This window comes from Protomyctophum parallelum (genome assembly GCF_964188405.1).
Source record: "Protomyctophum parallelum genome assembly, chromosome: 5".
In the NCBI taxonomy this organism is placed as follows: Eukaryota; Metazoa; Chordata; class Actinopteri; order Myctophiformes; family Myctophidae; genus Protomyctophum; species Protomyctophum parallelum.
The window spans coordinates 14,565,465-14,583,544 of NC_139702.1; the positions used below are offsets into that span (position 1 = coordinate 14,565,465).

The following is an 18,080-nucleotide window of genomic DNA, read 5'->3' on the forward strand; positions in this document are numbered from 1 at the left end:
CGACTCCCGATCCCGACGGCCTTTGCCGCGTGTCCCCCCCCCCCCCCCCCCCCCGACCCCCCACCATCTCCCTCCCCGTTCCTGTCAGACTACTTTCAGCCTATCTTATATACAAAAAAAAAAAAACGTAATCATCCATGTTGGCACAAACATGTCAGTCTAACAGTGTATTGATACCTGCCAACCAGCGCTGCCCGGAGAAACTAAAGTAGCCTATGTTTTTTAAGTGACAATACACACGTTAACCATGCAGTTAACAGTGTCTTTAATATTATTTTATTGGTTAAAAAGGTCAATTGCCTTCCGTCTGTTAGAAAAGTATTGTAGTTTTTGAAGGCCCGATAGTAAAAGATACTGGTTCTGTTCAGAATTTATTGTCTTTCCACAAAATAATAGAACATGCTCTCGATAGTGGGGCTCGATAAGAACCCGGCTCGAAAGATGTACGAGCTCTGTACTGAGCACAGGAGATAAACTTGAACAGAACAGAGGAGAGGGATGAAATTATGACCGATATCCGATCTCCGATTATTTGCAGGGTCGTATCTGGCCGATTCCGATATTATACCGATTATGCTGCCTTCAAACATTAGCAATACACAACAACACAAAAGCGACAAAAGAGCCATAACGACGGTCACAGTATAATTGCGTCATCAATATCTGTGAAAATAATAATCTGGATTATTTTGACCACCGGTCCGATATGGCCGATTCCGACATGCTAGCGATTATACCGTCCGTGGCAAAAAAATTATTTTGACAGAAATGTCCACCACCAAAAAGCCGGCATGCAGGCGAGGACGACGCATGTATACTAATGTATACTAATGTACACTAATCCTTCAGACTCAAACAACATCATGTTACATTTAGGACTCCATCGTACGCCATTCTTTATCCGCAAGTAATAAACATTTTTCTGTGAATTACGCATTTAGGAGCTTCCACTGTGCGTAAACGTTATCTTACGGCCACACTATTCATTTTATCGACACCTATATTTGTGGGTGGAGGAGGTGTGTCTGCAGGCGCGTCGATTCGCTTTCCCTGTATTTGCTATCTCGTGCACACATGTTTATAGGACAACGCGGAAAGTGCCTTTTCAAACCACCCGTAATGCGAATCCGTTTGATAAAAAGGAATGCTGCTCCTCAGACGGTACATTTAGACACAGTGATCTGCTGTTATGAACGTATAGCGGCTATACTTTCTGGATCAGCCAGTTGCCATAGCTATAACGTGGAGGCGGTGGACCTGCAACAGCAACAGTGACACATACATACTGTACAAAACCATGTATGGTTTCTCTTCAAAGAAGGTCGGTCCTCCTTTGAAGTGAAAGCTGCGACTATTAGGTGCAGTGCCACCTCACCGTTACGCTTGTTCCTACTCACACCTCCCAGCCTCTCCCGCATACATACATGTATAGCAGCCCCAATTACCTCATAATCGTGGTTGGGAAAATAAAGATCAAAATGGCCTGCCGTGTGTGTGTGTGTGTGTGTGTGTAAATAATGATCATCATTATCCTTTCACCTCATCCTTTCTTCCCATGCCTTCCTTTTCTTTGTCATTGCCTCGCTAAACTTTGCTTACTTGTAATCCTGTTTGTGGTTTGCTTTTGTTTTGTGTTTTTTAAACCCCGCCACAGATGTGCGTGTACGACCAGGAGAACTTCCAGGGACGCTGTTTTGAGATCATGGGCGAGTGCGTCAACGTGTGCGACTTTGGAATGGACAGGGTGCGCTCTCTGCGCGTCGACTGTGGACCGTGAGTATACACCACTTGTGGTACTAATTTTGTACATTTTTGAATACCGTACTTTTACGTGTACTTGTAGGGGCGACTGTGGCTCAGGAGGTAGAGCAGGTCGTCCAATGACCCGTGGGTCTGCGGTTCAAATCCCGGCTCCTCCTCCTCCTGTCTACATGTTGAAGTTATGGGCAAGACACTGAACCCTAAATTGCTCCCGATGTGCTGGTTGGTGCCTTGCATGGCTTCCGCTGCAATCGGTTGTATGAATGCATGTGTGAATGTAATGCACTATGTAAAGCTCCTTAAATAACGGCGCTATATACATTTACCATTTTAGTAGTTCTACATTGCAGTATATTGACACTTTTACTTGAGTCACAAAATGTGAGTACTCTGTTCCACCTCTGATAGCACCGCTGTCCCCTTTTCCCCTCCACCCATGCAGCTTCGTGGGTTACGAGCAGATGAACTTCTGCGGCGAGATGTTCATCCTGGAGAAGGGAGAGTACCCTCGCTGGGACTCCTGGAGCAACTGTCAGAAGAACGACTACCTGCTGTCCTTCAGGCCCGTCCGCATGGTAAAAACATCCACATTTAAAGTCTATCATGGACCAAAACATCCACATTTAAAGTCTATCATGGTAAAAACATCCACATTAAACATCTATCATGGTAAAAACATCCACATTAAACGTCTATCATGGTAAAAACATCCACATTAAACGTCTATCATGGTAAAAACATCCACATTAAACGTCTATCATGGTAAAAACATCCACATTAAACGTCTATCAGTCCTGGACTGGCCACTTAACACGCGACCGATGCCGCCACGAGCATCCTTCAAAATAAAGGCAATAGAGTGCCAGCACATATGGCAGATTTTACTCTGAAAGAACCCCCCCAAAACCGGGAGGCATAATCTTACATTCTTACCTCACGCTGGTCACGCTATTAAAGTCTCTCTGGAAACGTTAATATTCCAAACGAGAGGCGTGCTGAAGTCAGAAATGAAGACAGAACATTGTTCCTTCTGGTGAAAAACCATGGAGAGTTCCCTAGAGTAGGAGATACGAGGCTTTCTTTCTGAGCCGTAAACATGGAAGTGAACGGCAGTGCGCATGAGCGAAACACAAGGGCCAAATGCTAAATGAGTTGTCTGTTTCTGTGTAGTTGATCTGTTTCGGTTGTGTATTATTTATTGTCGTTCTGTAAACGTCTTGGTATTAATTAAGGGCTATTATCTATTTCAAGTATTTTGTATGTACCTCGGCCCCAAAACGTCAGTAGAGTATCTGCACGCTGGTTGTATAGTGGGCCAGTCTTTAGTGGGCTGGTTGTATAGTGGGCCAGTCTATAGTGGGCTGGTTGTATGGTGGGCCAGTCTATAGTGGGCTGGTTGTATGGTGGGCCAGTCTATAGTGGGCTGGTTGTATGGTGGGCCAGTCTATAGTGGGCTGGTTGTATAGTGGGCCAGTCTATAGTGGGCTGGTTGTATAGTGGGCCAGTCTATAGTGGGCTGGTTGTATGGTGGGCCAGTCTATAGTGGGCTGGTTGTATAGTGGGCCAGTCTATAGTGGGCTGGTTGTATAGTGGGCCAGTCTATAGTGGGCTGGTTGTATAGTGGGCCAGTCTATAGTGGGCTGGTTGTATAGTGGGCCAGTCTATAGTGGGCTGGTTGTATAGTGGGCCAGTCTATAGTGGGCTGGTTGTATAGTGGGCCAGTCTATAGTGGGCTGGTTGTATAGTGGGCCAGTCTATAGTGGGCTGGTTGTATAGTGGGCCAGTCTATAGTGGGCTGGTTGTATGGTGGGCCAGTCTATAGTGGGCCAGTCTGAGGTTGTATAGTGGGCCAGTCTATAGTGGGCTGGTTGTATAGTGGGCCAGTCTGAGGTTGTATAGTGGGCCAGTCTGAGGTTGTATAGTGGGCCAGTCTGAGCCAAATTCCGCGAAAATATCAGGGCCGAATTTTTGTCTCAGTGCAGCCCTGACGTCTATCCTAGGTAAAAGATCCAATGCAGTCCAAACGTCTTATCACGGTGGCTCTCAACCTTTTTCATACCAAGGTATACATTATGTATCTGCCATTTGAGCCACGTATACGGACCACCATTTGGTGACATTATTTAACCTCTCAGGCCCAAAACAAAAAAATATTTTGTTGCCAAGATTTTGTCCACAATTCCATGATGTTGGTACGATCAAAATAACAATTATTCTACATTCTCTAATTGTGTAGACTTGCAGAAGTTTAACAATAATTTAACTCTTGAGAGAGTAAAAGGAAACCAAATGGGCCGTAAGGGTCCTTAACAACAGAGTTCTGGGCGGGAACCCATTTTGGTGTTAGCATCATGTCGTGCTTTAGCTATTGAAAAATAGCAGATCTAAAAGCTCATAGCTTGTAGGTATGCTATTTTTGAAAAATCGAAGAGCGACTGACATAGAAGACATTTTTAGAATCTGATCTCAGGTCAGAATGGGTTAACAACAGAGTTTCCTTATCAACAAGATCAGGCGACGTATAAATCACACTTTAGAGGCTATTATCCTTCCTCTTACTAAGTAAAAAACAGGAAAAAAGACCCGTCTCCCCCTTTTCTTTCCTCTCTGCTCCAGGACCCCGAGAAGCACAAGATCTGCCTGTTCGAGGTCGGAGAGTTCAAGGGCCGTAAGATGGAGATCATGGACGATGACGTGCCCAGCCTGTTCTCCTACGGTTTCACCGACCGTGTGGCCAGCATCATGGTCAGCTGCGGAACGTGAGTCATCCTCTCGACACACACACACACACATGGCCATGGGGAGATATTTACAGTAGGAGTTGCTGAATGTTCAGCAGCAGGGGGTGTGCGCAATATGTGCGTGCACACGCCTCGTGCACGCGCATTTTCACGGGGGATAAAGTGGCTTAAACTTTCCCTCTCCCCACGCATGAGCAAACTGCAGACACAAGCAATTAACAAGGATAAGGCGCCGATACTGTGACAGCATATTTATTAGGCCTAGGCTAGTAACGGAAATCTGTTCTGATAAAAAATAAAAAATAAATCCCCCTCCTGTCCGAGGGGGGGGGGGGGGGGGGGAGGGGGTGCTCCAGCCCCCCCAGCACCCCAGTTTTTAGGCACACAGCAGATGCTCTTGTCCTGACTTCAAAAAGAGCAAGAGCCATATATCCAAAAACAACAGGGTGACAAAATAATTGGTGATATGCATATCATGACTGTATATTGGAGGAGACATGCACTTGTCTATACGCTCTCCCCAAGACCAACACGTAGAGGAATTGGCAATGACTGAAGTTGGAGGACGAAAAATAAAAATAAATGTTGATCTACTACACATTTCAGTATTTTCCCAGCATGGTGCTCATTCATAAGTAGAAAACAAGAAACAAAGAAATGCCCCCGACTCTCAGTCTCACAGATGACGTCAGACTTCACAACATAATAATCAGGGAAACTGATGTGTAGTCACTCACCGCACAGGATATCTGAGCCGCCGTATCCGTTTGTCTGGGAGGAGGGAGGGTAAAAATAGACCTTCTTTATTGACTGCTATAGTCACACTACAGCAGTCCATGAAGGAGATCGCAGGCCGCCGCAGACGTCACGGCTCAGCGGTGTCTATCCGTGTCGACACGCCTAGGCGTGTGACATCCCCACAGTTTCACTGCCGGCGTGATTAGTTGTTCTATAATATGAACAAAACAACACTACCTGCGGCTTGCTGGAAGACAGGAGGTATAATATAGCGTTTCATTTTGAAAGGGGAGTCAATCTTTTTTTGTTTGTTTATCTCCTGTTGTTTCTCATTTTTCCTCAATCAAAACATCACTGGCGCCACCGACCACTTCTCCTTCTCCTTCTCCATCTCTTCTTGGTCTCTACTTTGTGACCGACCTATTTTTTCACTGTTGTTTTTGTCGACCACAACTAAGACGAAAAATGTTCGTCGACTACCTTTTTTCATTGACGAAAAAACTTAATGGAAACTAAATGAACACTGAGCTATGATGACTGAAACTATGACTAATTATATTGACAATTTCGTCAACAGATAAACACTAAAAGACTACTTGGTTGCATGCTGAGAAATCAGCCATTACGACGGCACCAAGGCCCGCCAACATACATTTTAGTCTAAATTAAATCAACAGTAGATTTGGTCGACTAAAATTGAGACTAACACTAAAACATTCCAGGTGACTAAAATGTGACTGAAACTAAATTAAAAGACAAATAGACTATGACTATAAAATCAAATGTTGCTGCCAAAAACAACACTGATTTATTTCTAACCTTCCGCTATATATGAATCTCATTTCATACCCGTTCTGCCCTCTCTCTCCCTCTCTGTGTTTCACCAGCTGGGTGGGTTACCAGTACCCTAACCCTAACCCTCTCCCTCTGTGTTTCACCAGCTGGGTGGGTTACCAGTACCCTAACCCTAACCCTCTCCCTCTGTGTTTCACCAGCTGGGTGGGTTACCAGTACCCTGGATACCGTGTACCATAATGTACCATAATGATAGGCCTACCCATTCTCTCTGTGTCTCACCAGCTGGGTGGGTTACCAGTACCCTGGATACCGTGTACCATAATGTACCATAATGATACCCATTCTCTCTGTGTCTCACCAGCTGGGTGGGTTACCAGTACCCCGGATACCGTGTACCCTAATGTACCATAATGATACCCATTCTCTCTGTGTTTCACCAGCTGGGTGGGTTACCAGTACCCCGGATACCGTGGCAGCCAGTACCTCCTGGAGAAGGGCGAGTTCAGGCACTTCAACGAGTGGGGCGCCCGCTGCCCCCAGATGCAGTCCATGAGGCGCATCCGCGACATGCAGTGGCACCAGCATGGCTGCTACACCATGGCCGCCAAGTGAAATCCACTGAGGGCGAGGAAGAGAGGCGCGGGCGGAGGAGAGATGATGGAGGCGGGAGGAGTTGGCGGCGGCGGGCATAGAGATGGAGGAGGGGGATCCGGGGGTGGAGGAGGTGGAGGAGGAGGAGGAGGAGGAGGGGGAAGCCGAGCGAAGAAGGAACGGAGGAGGGAGAGGGTGTGATGACGATGACGACGATGTGCTCCTTCCTCGAACCCCCGAAGTACCACCCCGGGTGGTTATTGAAGTCAGAGATGGAGAGGGATATATAGGAGGGTTAGTTGTCCTTATTGGTGACGCATGAGATCAAACTGAAATAATGAGCCAAGCCGGCGTGCTGTCGTCCCCCCTATAGCTGGGAAACCATCGAGGGACCATTCATTTAATTCTGGTCTGACGACAAACCCTCCCTTATCCTCTCCATCCCCCCCCCCCTTTTTTTTTACCCATCTCTGTTTGTCAGCCCCCCCCTCCCCTCCCCCACCTTTCCATCTTCCATTTCCCTTCCCCTACCCTAGACCTTTCTTACCCTCACACACTTGGGTGTTCTAATATCACCATCCTAAACCTTCAACTTTCACTCAGCCTAATTATGTGACTGATTGGGGGGTTACCGGTGTGAGTGTGTGTGTCTGTGTGTGTGTTTGTGTGTGAGTGCACGTGCGTGTGTGTGCGTGCACACGGGTGTTTGTGGTGGAGCCAGGTTCTGATGTGGAGAGGGAGGAGTTGACCTCAGGGAGGGAGGGAGGGAGGGAGGGTCTGTACTGTAAAGAGAGATTTGGGGTGGGTGGTCATGCTTTGCTCTCTCCATGTCATTGTAACTGCATTGGGATCCTGAAGCCACATGTTTCCCTCAACCCTAATAAAGGCTCTCTCGAACTGCATGCTCTGTGTGTGATCCGTCTGATTCTTCAGATCCCTTATTATGGGATCAATCAATATTATTATTATATTTGTACCTCTTTAAATGTTCTGATGAATTGAAAATGGAGGACCCTCGTGATGTAAACTATAGTCTTTTCCTGGTTTTATCCTCGTAGCACTTTTAGTATTGACCTGTACTTTCGTTTGAACTGTATACCCAGTCTGTAAACTGTGAATACAACTTTCAATCAATCAATCAATCAATCAATCAATCAATCAATCAATCAATCAATCAATCAATCAATCAATCAATCAATCAATCAATCAATCAATGTTTTATCCCTCGCTATCCCCTCCTATATGCCCAGCTTTGTGTGTTTGTGTGATGATTTGATTGGCTGATCGCCCCCATAGCGATGATTTAATTGGCTGGGCAAAGCACATAATTTGAGGATAAAAAGTGACGCAAATAATTGCGATTGGCCGGAATGGGATGATGGATGATGTATGATGACAAGAGCGCCCCTCACTTCACACGGGTGTGATTATTATTATTTTTGAGGGGCACTAGCCCCTCCTATATACAGCGTTTGTCCTCACACGTCTCATATTTGCCATTAACAATGAAAGGAGAAATTAGGTCACATGTGCCTCAAATATGACCTACATTTGTGGCAACACAAACATTAAATTTAAACGCCGTCATCAATGAAGGGGAAATGTACGTCATATGTAGACGAGCAAATCGGCTGACCAATCACATACATTCAGTTGTTCATGAGATGACGTATGATAAATAATTCACACGTGTGTATGTGGCAGGCAGCTCCGCCCACAGAGGTTGTCATATTTAAACAAATACATAGAGGGGGAGGTGCGTGTGTGCGTGCAATAGTAATACGTCACACTATCTGTGTTTTATATCATTGGCCCGTTTGACTGTCAAGGGTTCAGCCTCCAGGAAGAAACCCTAAATACAAAGTTATTACACCATTGCACATAAAAACGACTCCAGGGTGTCTAATGAAGTACTGTCACCTCATAGACACAAAACACAAAAACTGGAAAAATACAAAAATTGTGGCACTCCATCTTTAACATTTAAACTTGCACTCTTGTGCACCCTTGTCCCAGACGGGAACCGCCCATAGATCCGAAGTCCCGTTAGTCCGAACACGCATTAAGGTTGGCGAACATGCACTGCTCCCGTGCTTGCGGTTATGTTTAGGTTAGAGATAGGGATAGTCATTTCGGAACAATGAACCTTCTGACTAATGACATGGCACCTCTCAGACAAGGTTTCACAACTTCAAACATGTTTAAAAATAATTATTTGTTCAAAGTGTTCGCAAACTAACCATGCATAGATATTGATGACATATAGGTGTAAGAACGTACTATCTTTGTTTTAAAAAATATATATAGATACACTACAAAAACATAATCTTATCAGGTATTTTATCAGGCGTAAACAGGTATCCTAAGGTCCCCTGTCTCATGTCCTGGTTTAAAAAAGGCAGGAAAGCTGCGGAAGCTATTGCAAACCTTCTATTTTTTTGATAAATGCATTAAATAATATTGCTATCCGATGTGTCTCAACCATAAAATGTCAACTCCATAAGTCCTAAATAGGATACTAAATTCTAAATTAGTAAACTAAGAAAATTCAAAACGATTATAACTTTAATGGTCTCAGTGCAGGTATATCAAATAAAACAGATACAAATTAAAGCTTAGATTGAGGAGATCTAGGAAAAGGTTTTCCTGAATAGACGTGTTTTCAAAAGCGGTTTAAAAGATGACAAAACATTTGCCTTTCTAATTGCCGGGGGTAGGGTACGTGTTCCAGGATTTGGGTGCTCGTGCGGCAAAAGCCTGGTCACCCTTGGTGACTAGGCGTGGTCACCCTTGGTGACTAGGCGTGGTCACCCTTGGTGACTAGGCGTGGTCACCCTTGGTGACTAGGCGTGTCGCGCAAACCTGTAGGAGGGCCTCCTCTGAGGATCTCAGGGGGTGCAGGCAGGCATTTGTCCGGCGTACTAAGAGTCCGACAGCCAATAGTCCGACAGCCAATAGTCCGACACCCCAATAGCCCGACATGCCAATAGTCCGACACCCCAATAGCCCGACACCCCAATAGTCCGACATGCCAATAGTCCAACGTGACTGCTCACCCAGCATTCATATGGTCCACCCGGACGAATGGCCACCTGGACAACTGGCCACCTGGATGGCGTGGCGTGGCGTGGCGTGGCGTGGCGTGGCGTGGCGTGGCGTGGCGTGGCGTGGCGTGGCGTGGCGTGGCGTGGCGTGGCGTGGCGTGGCGTGGCGTGGCGTGGCGCTAGCGCGAGACCGGCAGAAGGCCGGTCAAGTTCTCGTTTTTTTATATATAAAGGTTCAATGTTTCTGAGGCTGCCACTGCCTCAACTAATCCAGTGGTTCTCAAACCACTTACAACGACCGCCATAACAACAAGAGAGTTACACAGACCTGTAAGAGTCCATTTGGAGTCCATTTGGAACCCCCCTCAAGGGACCCTGGGGGTCCCTGGACCCCACATTTGAGAACCACTGAACTAATCTGTTGAATTCTCTAAGATGAGCAACTGTGAACTCACATGGTAACACAAAATGCCTGACAAATCAGTGCCATAATATTATCTTAAATGGTCTATATAAGATGAAGGCTTGGATTATGGCACTGTTTTATGAAACTGTGTCAAGTCAAGTCTCTTGTCTTTTTATTTTGTATCTATGCTGGAAAGTTGACGACGTGAGACCCATGCAGAAGTGAATTCTCCATTAATTTTCAAAAAGTATTTATTTAAAGACGTTTACACCGCGGACAAAGCCAACTTGAGGTGTGACAAATCATGATAACAAACACAACATTTTGGACCGAATTATTTGTTTGGCTCAAAACATTGTGTTTGTTGTCATGATTTCTCACAAATCGAGTTGGCTTTGTACGAGGCTCAAAAGGTCTTTGAATAAATACTTATTTAAATGTCTATGAGGAAAATGAACGGGGAATCATTTCCTGGGCCCTGGTAGGGGGCGGGACTGCGACGCTCTATATCAGCTGAATTTCCTGTTTTCATCTATTTTAATTTCAAGTTCTATTACATCATAGCTGTTGCAGACATAATGGTGCTGTAGTTAACATAATGAGTTTAGTAGCGTACTGTCCCATGGTCATCATTCCCACATTAAATAATGTTGTTGTTTTTTAAGATATGTCTGAGTTTTCCTCCATTTGGGTTTGTCTTGAGACAGAGACTAGTCTATACAGCCAAAAAATGTATATTTCACACCATGAGAAGACAATTTAAAAAATATTTTTAAGACACATTTTGGCAACTCAAAATATGTTTTTCTCCTATAGACAGTGGTGGGAAAAGTATAAATACGAAATACTCTGTTACAAGTAACAGTCCGGAATTCAAAATGTACTTGAGTAAAAGTACAAAAGTATTGGCATTGGAATGTAGGCTACTTAAAGTACCAAAAGTAAAAGTACTCATTCTACAAGTTTTAAAATATGTGAGCTTGTTGATTGGCTATTTTCAAATGGCCGAAATGTATCTAGGGGACTATAGGGCTGAAGTAATCATAATCAAAATCTACAAAGTAACTAAAGTTTTCAAATAATTGTAGTTTAGTAAAAGTACAATATTTACCTCTGAGATGTAGTGGAGTAGAAGTAAAAGTCCTGGACATTGAAAATACTCAAGTAAAGGAGAAATACCTCAAATTTATAGTAATTAAGTAGCCTATAGTAACACATATTAATGACATAGTCAAAATGTTGAAAATGGGTGGTATTCCCTTTTAAGTACATTTACTTAGTTACTTTAAACCACTGCCTATGATAGACCTATACTTTAAAGTAACCAAGTAGATTCAACAAAAACACCTTGAAGACCCTATAACAGGAGCCCTCGTAAAAGGTTTCTTTGACTATGCATCCACCTCTTGGTACCACAGCACCTCAAAGGCCCTTAAAACAAGGCTCCAGACCTCCCAAAACAAACTGGTCAGGCTCCTACTTGGCCTCACCCCCCGAACCCACCTCACCCCTGCCCACTTTGACAGGCTGGGATGGCTTAGGGTCGACGACAGAGTACAGCATCTTGCAATGGGTCTGGTCCACAAGATTCGATATAGGCCTACCACCAAGATACCCATGTACCTGTCGACGACAGAGTACAGCATCTTGCAATGGGTCTGGTCCACAAGATTCTATACACCACCAAGATACCCATGTACCTGTCTAAATACTTCCTTAATGTAAACGAAGTCCACACCCACAACACCATGAGGGAGTGCAACAAACCATGTACAACCCAGATTCGGCACAAACAAGGGACTAAATTATTTTCGCTCCTATGCCACCAAAATGTGGAACGCCCTACCAACAGTCATTCATTAAGACATGTGAATCCCTTGACTCCTTCAAAACCGCTCTCAAAGGGCACCTACGGATGGCTGCAATTCGAAACTGGCCTCTGAATCCCCCCCCCCCCCCCCTTTTCCCCTCACTGTATGTATCTTTTCCCTTTTTGCTTCCTATATGATGAATTCCTGTTCTGTTCTTTAACTACACAGAAGTGTCTATTTGTATGTCTCTAAATGTTTTGATGAATTGAACAATGTGGACCCTGTTGTAAACAAGTGTAATGCTTAATTGGGTCGTCCACTCACAGTTAACAGTCTCTGTATTGAGTTTGTGCTTGAAATGTACTGTAATTCTACAAACTGTTAATAAATATTTCAATCAATCAATACAAAATTAAATTCTGGACGTTGAAAAAATAAACTTGCTTGCTTTCTGTTGAGGATGTCATGTGCCTTGTGAGCCACTAGATGGCAGCAATAATGCATTTTAAGCACATTATTGGTTCCACAACCTCCACAGCCCAACACCCTCCTCTTGGTATTTCTTCCTGGCTGCCCTAATCGCAATTTGAATTAATTAAAGCCCCATGAGTTCATGCAACAACACATACATTTATTACATCATTTTTTGATTACAAATAAATAAATCGATAAAATGGAGAATCTGCTTTGATGAAGAGCAAGGGCAGAGGTCACATGAAATGGTGATTGATCTCAGACTGTGATAATCAATGATGGCGATTATTTGGCTATAACTCTATAGCTCTTCTGATCATCAGTGTTGGGCAATATTACTCAAGAGAGTATAGCCTAATATGTTAGGCTACTTATTATATATTACTCCTTAAAAAGTAATAATACTATATATTACGTATTACTTGGAATCAAGAGTAATATATTATATTACACATTATAGCCTATTACATGTTACTTTTTGTACAAATTGTATTTAAATAAAAATCCACTGATACATGAATATTTTGTAAAACTATTAAGTAAAAAGTAATATGGTTGTTAAAATCATAGGTTTGTGACAATTATCAGAAGATAATATAATCTCTATACATTTAACCAAAGTTAATTTCTGTCCTTTCTAAATGCATAAAAGGGGAAGTGACAGGGGAAAAAAGCAAAGATGTATAACAATGTAATACATGTTGACTGTAACTAATAATAGGGTCCCACTTTAATAAAATAATAATAAATAATAGTAATAAAATAAATGTATTAAAACTAGTTATGGGTTATGTGACTATGTCTATAGTGGACAGTACGTGTCCTAGATTAATTTAATGGACTTTAAACACTATTCAAATATACCTTTCGCATCATGTATACTGCCAAAAATATGCAAATACACTTTATGGACATTAAAATATATTTTCATAAACACATAGGCCTATAGGCAAGTTCACAGGTAGGTACTAGCTTCAGGTATGTGTTACCTCATATGTGCATAGGCTACTGGTATAATATGCACAAAATAAATAATACATACATTCGTTTATTTTTTCTTCTTTTTTCTTTCTTTTATAAAATGAGCAACCCTAACCCCTAGCCAAAATAAAATTGAAAAGTTCATAGAAATTTTGATCACAAACAAAACGTAGGCTAGACTAAATTTAGCCTATATTTCCCCCCTGTAGCCTATGTGTGAAGCAGTGTTGATTCTGCAAGAATCAAAACAGGATGTTTAGTGCACATTCTCCACAAGTCAGAATGTATAACTCTGAGTTAGTTAGGCCTAACAGTAACACCATTATTAATAGCAACGATATTCAAGCCCTTTCAACAGAATCAACAGTGGTGTTAGTGGGACTGCATAATGTGGCGTCACTGCATATTAACTTTTGTAAGACTTTCTATTGCGCAGACATTGCAATATATATAGGCTTCTGATCATGCCACTAAACATGATGCCCCCCCCCCCCCCCCCCCCTTCAACCCACCCCAGCGAAGAGAGAGGAAGAGATAGAGAGAGGAGCACAAGTGAACAAGCAACCGCCCTGGCGCCCAGAGAGAGAGAGAGAGAGAGTGTACTCAACTGTGCACAGCAAACTTTTAGGTGGGAGTCTGTCTCGCTATTTTCCCCCATTCTCTGTGATCTGTCGGTGTGTTTGTAGACCTATATATTATAGTTCAGATTTAGGCGTTTTATTTGACCATGCTATATTGTTCACGTTGTTACCGACTACCGAGTACCGACCCGGTCCTCCTCAAATGGGATTTATGGAAGTACAAATCCTACAGAACAGACCGAGCGAGGCAGTGATCCACCACCAAAGACCAAACACCAACCAGAGTAGAACTCGCCCCGAAGCATGTGTTGTGTTTTTGCCCTCAAAACGGTGCAGCCACACTTGCAAGTGCTCAGCTCAGGAGAACTAAACACAGCACAGGAACAACAATTTCAATTCAAATTAGCTTTATTGGCATGAGAAAACATGTCAAAATAGAAAACCCTGCCCACTTTGACAGGCTGGAATGGCTTAGGGTGGACGTGGACCAGATATAGGCTATATATATTAGAATGGCTTAGGGTTGACGACAGAGTACAGCATCTTAATTGCAATGGATCTCGTCCACAAGATTCGCTACACCACCAACATACCCATGTACCTGTCTAGATAATTCCTTAATGTCAACGAAGTCCACACCCACAACACCAGAGGGAGTTCAACTAACCATGTGCAACCCAGATTCGGCACAAACAAGGGAGTAAATTCATTTCGCTCCTATGCCTCCAAAATGTGGAACGCCCTACCAACGGACATTAAGACATGTGAATCCCTTGACTCCTTCAAAACCGCTCTCAAACGGCACCTACAGACGGCTGCAATTCGAAAATCTGAATCACCCCCCCACTCCTTTTTCTCCTCACAGTATAGGCTATATGTTTCTTTTCCCTTATTACCTCCTCTATGATGATTTCCTGTTTTTGGCTATAAGTGTGTATATTTGTACGTCTCTAAATGTTATGATGAATTGAACATGGTGGACCCCAGCGAATACTGGACTACTCGCCCCGGTGCTTGCCCGTTTTTCCTCCCGGAATTTTCCCCAGTGAGGGGGATAACTTTGTAATATGCTATTGGCTGTTTGTATTCTTTTTGGAAAAATATAAAAAGATACTCCTGTGGAAAGGCTATATTATTTGACTTATATTGAACCTATAAACAATTTAGTATTATTTAGTATATGTAAGGTTTTTCCCCCTCAAATGGTACCTCGTCAGATAATCCCCACATATCCTACAACAACTTCTGTGAACAGACTTCACTGTAGTAGCTTTTCATAAATTATATTTGTACTTAGGCTGTTCTGCTGTCATGAAAGTTTATAGTTAGAGAAATTCAAAGTCCAGCCGTCTGCTGTCCAGACTCTCCCACCCCTCACTGGGGAAAATTCTGGGAGGAAAACAGAAACGGGGCGAGTTGTCTTGTTACCACTGGACCCTATTGTAAACAAGTGTAATGCTTTATGGTGTCGTCCACAGTTAGCAGTTTTCTATTGAGTTGAAATGTACTGTAATTCTGCAAACTGTTAATAAATACTTCAATCAATCAAAAACAAAACCTTGAAATTAAACAGGTTGAGAATCACTGCTAGAGCCATAAAGATCTTCTCTTATGGGGGTCCCTGGTGTATCTTTTCAAATGGGGGTCCGCGGGCTAATTAGTGTCAATGTGTTGGTCCTTGACATGAACAAGTTTGGGAACCACTGGTTTGTTTGATTGATTGATTGATTGATTGATTGAAATATTTATTAACAGTTTGTAGAATTACAGTACATTTCAAGCACAAACTCAATACAAAGACTGTTAACTGTGAGTGGACGACCCAATTAAGCATTACACTTGTTTACAACAGGGTCCACCATGTTCAATTCATCAAAACATTTAGAGACGTACAAATAGACACTTCTATATAGTTAAAGAACAGAACAGGAATTCATCATGGTTTAGTAAACACACACAAGAAGAGATGTGTTGAGGAAAGAGATTGTGTTAGATTGTGTCTAATGTGTGTCGGTCGGTTTCAACTATATTTGTTGGCTGGCTAGGCCAACTGAGTTTGGCTGGCTGTCTGGTCATTTATTTTCTTTTGATCTATTTGTTTTCTTTTTGTTTAAATAAATTTTTGTGTGTTTCTGTTTATCATAATAATAATAATAATAATAAACTTTATTTATATAGCACCTTTCATACATAAATGTAGCTCAAAGTGCTTTACAGAGCAGAGAAGATAATAAAAACAAAAGCAAAATAAAACAGTATTAAAACAGGCAAGCAGTTGAAACAATAGGACAATAACGCAGTGTCAAATCCGGAGAAGGCAGTGGTACAAAGATAAGAACAGATAAAATAAGGCAACGACATTTAAAAATAGTAATAAAAATAATAAATAAAAATAAAAGATCACTTAAAAGCTATGTTGTGGTGGGTCTTGAGCTGAGCTTTAAAAATGTCTACAGAGGCTGCCTGACGAAGGTACATTGGGAGCTTGTTCCATGCCGACGGCCCGTAGAAGCAAAAAGCTGTTCCCTGTATTTTTTAGTTGCCATTGTTTTAGGCAGAGCGAGCAGGCCAGCAGTGGAAGACCTTAGGGGCCGGTTTGGGACATATTTAGGCAGGCAGTCATGTAGGTAGGAAGGTGCGAGACCATTGAGAGCTTTATAGACAAGTAAAATAATTTTAAAATCAATCCTAAAAACAACAGGAAGCCAGTGCAGTGATGCCAAAACTGGAGTAATATGTTCTCTCATCTTAGTTCTAGTTACAACTCTAGCTGCTGCATTTTGTACAAGTTGTAGTCTGTCAGTTGTTTTCTTAGGCAGTCCTGAAAAGAGCGCATTGCAGTAGTCAAGCCGAGAAAAAACAAAGGCGTGGATTAGCGTTTTTGCATCGTCCAAGGACAAATAGGCTCTGATTCGTGCAATATTTCTAAGGTGAAAAAAGGCAATCTTGGTAACATGATTAATGTGTGAATTAAAATTCAATTCAGAATCAACAATAACCCCCAGGTTCTTTACTGTACTGTTACTTTCTACAGTCAGGTTGCCAAGCCTGCTTATTATTGATTATTTCTGCTCGCTAGAACCGATTATGAGAACTTCTGCCTTATCCTCATTTAGCTTGAGAAAGTTCTCACTCATCCAACATTTGATGCTAGACAGACAGGTCAGCAGTGGGTCTAAGGCACAGGGATCATCTGGGGCCACAGAAAGATATAGTTGGGTATCATCGGCATAGAAATGAAAATTGACTCCGTGATTGGCAATGAGCTCGCCCAATGGCAGCATGTACAAGGAGAAAAGCAGAGGACCAAGAATCGAGCCCTGTGGAACACCAGAACTGATGTCGTGTTTGTCTGAGTCAAACTCGGCTAGATTGACAAAGTAACTTCTGTTTGATAGGTAGGAGGAGAACCAGGACAGGGCCGTACCAGACAGCCCTATCCAGTGCTCCAGACGCTGTATTAAAATTGAATGATCAATCGTGTCAAATGCAGCCGTTAAATCTAGAAGTAAGAGAACGGATACAATCATGCTTCTTGTCAGCAGACACCCTAAGATCATTCATTACTTTTACAAGTGCTGTTTCTGTGCTGTGACCTTTCCTAAAGCCAGATTGGAATTTGTTGTGCACATTATTGTTCTGTAGAAATACATCCAGTTAATGGGAGATGCATTTTTCTAAAACCTTGCCCAGAAAGGGTAGATTTGAAATGGGTCGATAGTTACCCAAAACAGAGGGATATCATGGTATATTATATTGATTTTCTATGTACTTTAAGGTATATTTTTAATGCATAATTTAAGATAATTGTTCTTGTCCTTGGTATGTACATGGATGTGCATACTGTAGGCTATTTGCTCTTTAATTGATATTTTTTGCTAAAAAAAAATGTTTTGACATTTTTGTGTGTAAATGTTGTATTCATTTCAATGTATTGTAAACGTTTTTTTTTTAATTGTAATTTGACCCCCAGGAAGAATAGTCTCTGCTGAGTCAGTGACTAAACGGCGATCTAAAATAAACAAATAAACAAATAAACCAACACAATACGGTTTTTTAATCCCTGTTGGGGGCAAAATAAGTACCCCAGGCGCCTCAGCAGCCACCCACCCAGCCCCAGACAGAGACAGAGTTGGTTGGTGCTCGGAGAGAGA

At 42.6% G+C, this 18,080-nt stretch overlaps 1 protein-coding gene across 1 annotated transcript in view; it reads left to right on the plus strand.

Moving 5' to 3' along the window:
• The window catches only part of crybb1l2 (crystallin, beta B1, like 2), a gene marked incomplete at both ends in the record, with an annotated part of 7,506 nt that extends 856 nt beyond the window's left edge, over window positions 1-6,650 (plus strand). Inside the window, 4 exon segments of the mRNA XM_083765120.1 lie at window positions 1,655-1,773; window positions 2,204-2,336; window positions 4,378-4,520; window positions 6,479-6,650. Of these exon segments, the coding sequence (XP_083621246.1) occupies window positions 1,655-1,773; window positions 2,204-2,336; window positions 4,378-4,520; window positions 6,479-6,650 (567 nt within the window).
• Window positions 6,651-18,080: the final 11,430 nt, after the last annotated feature.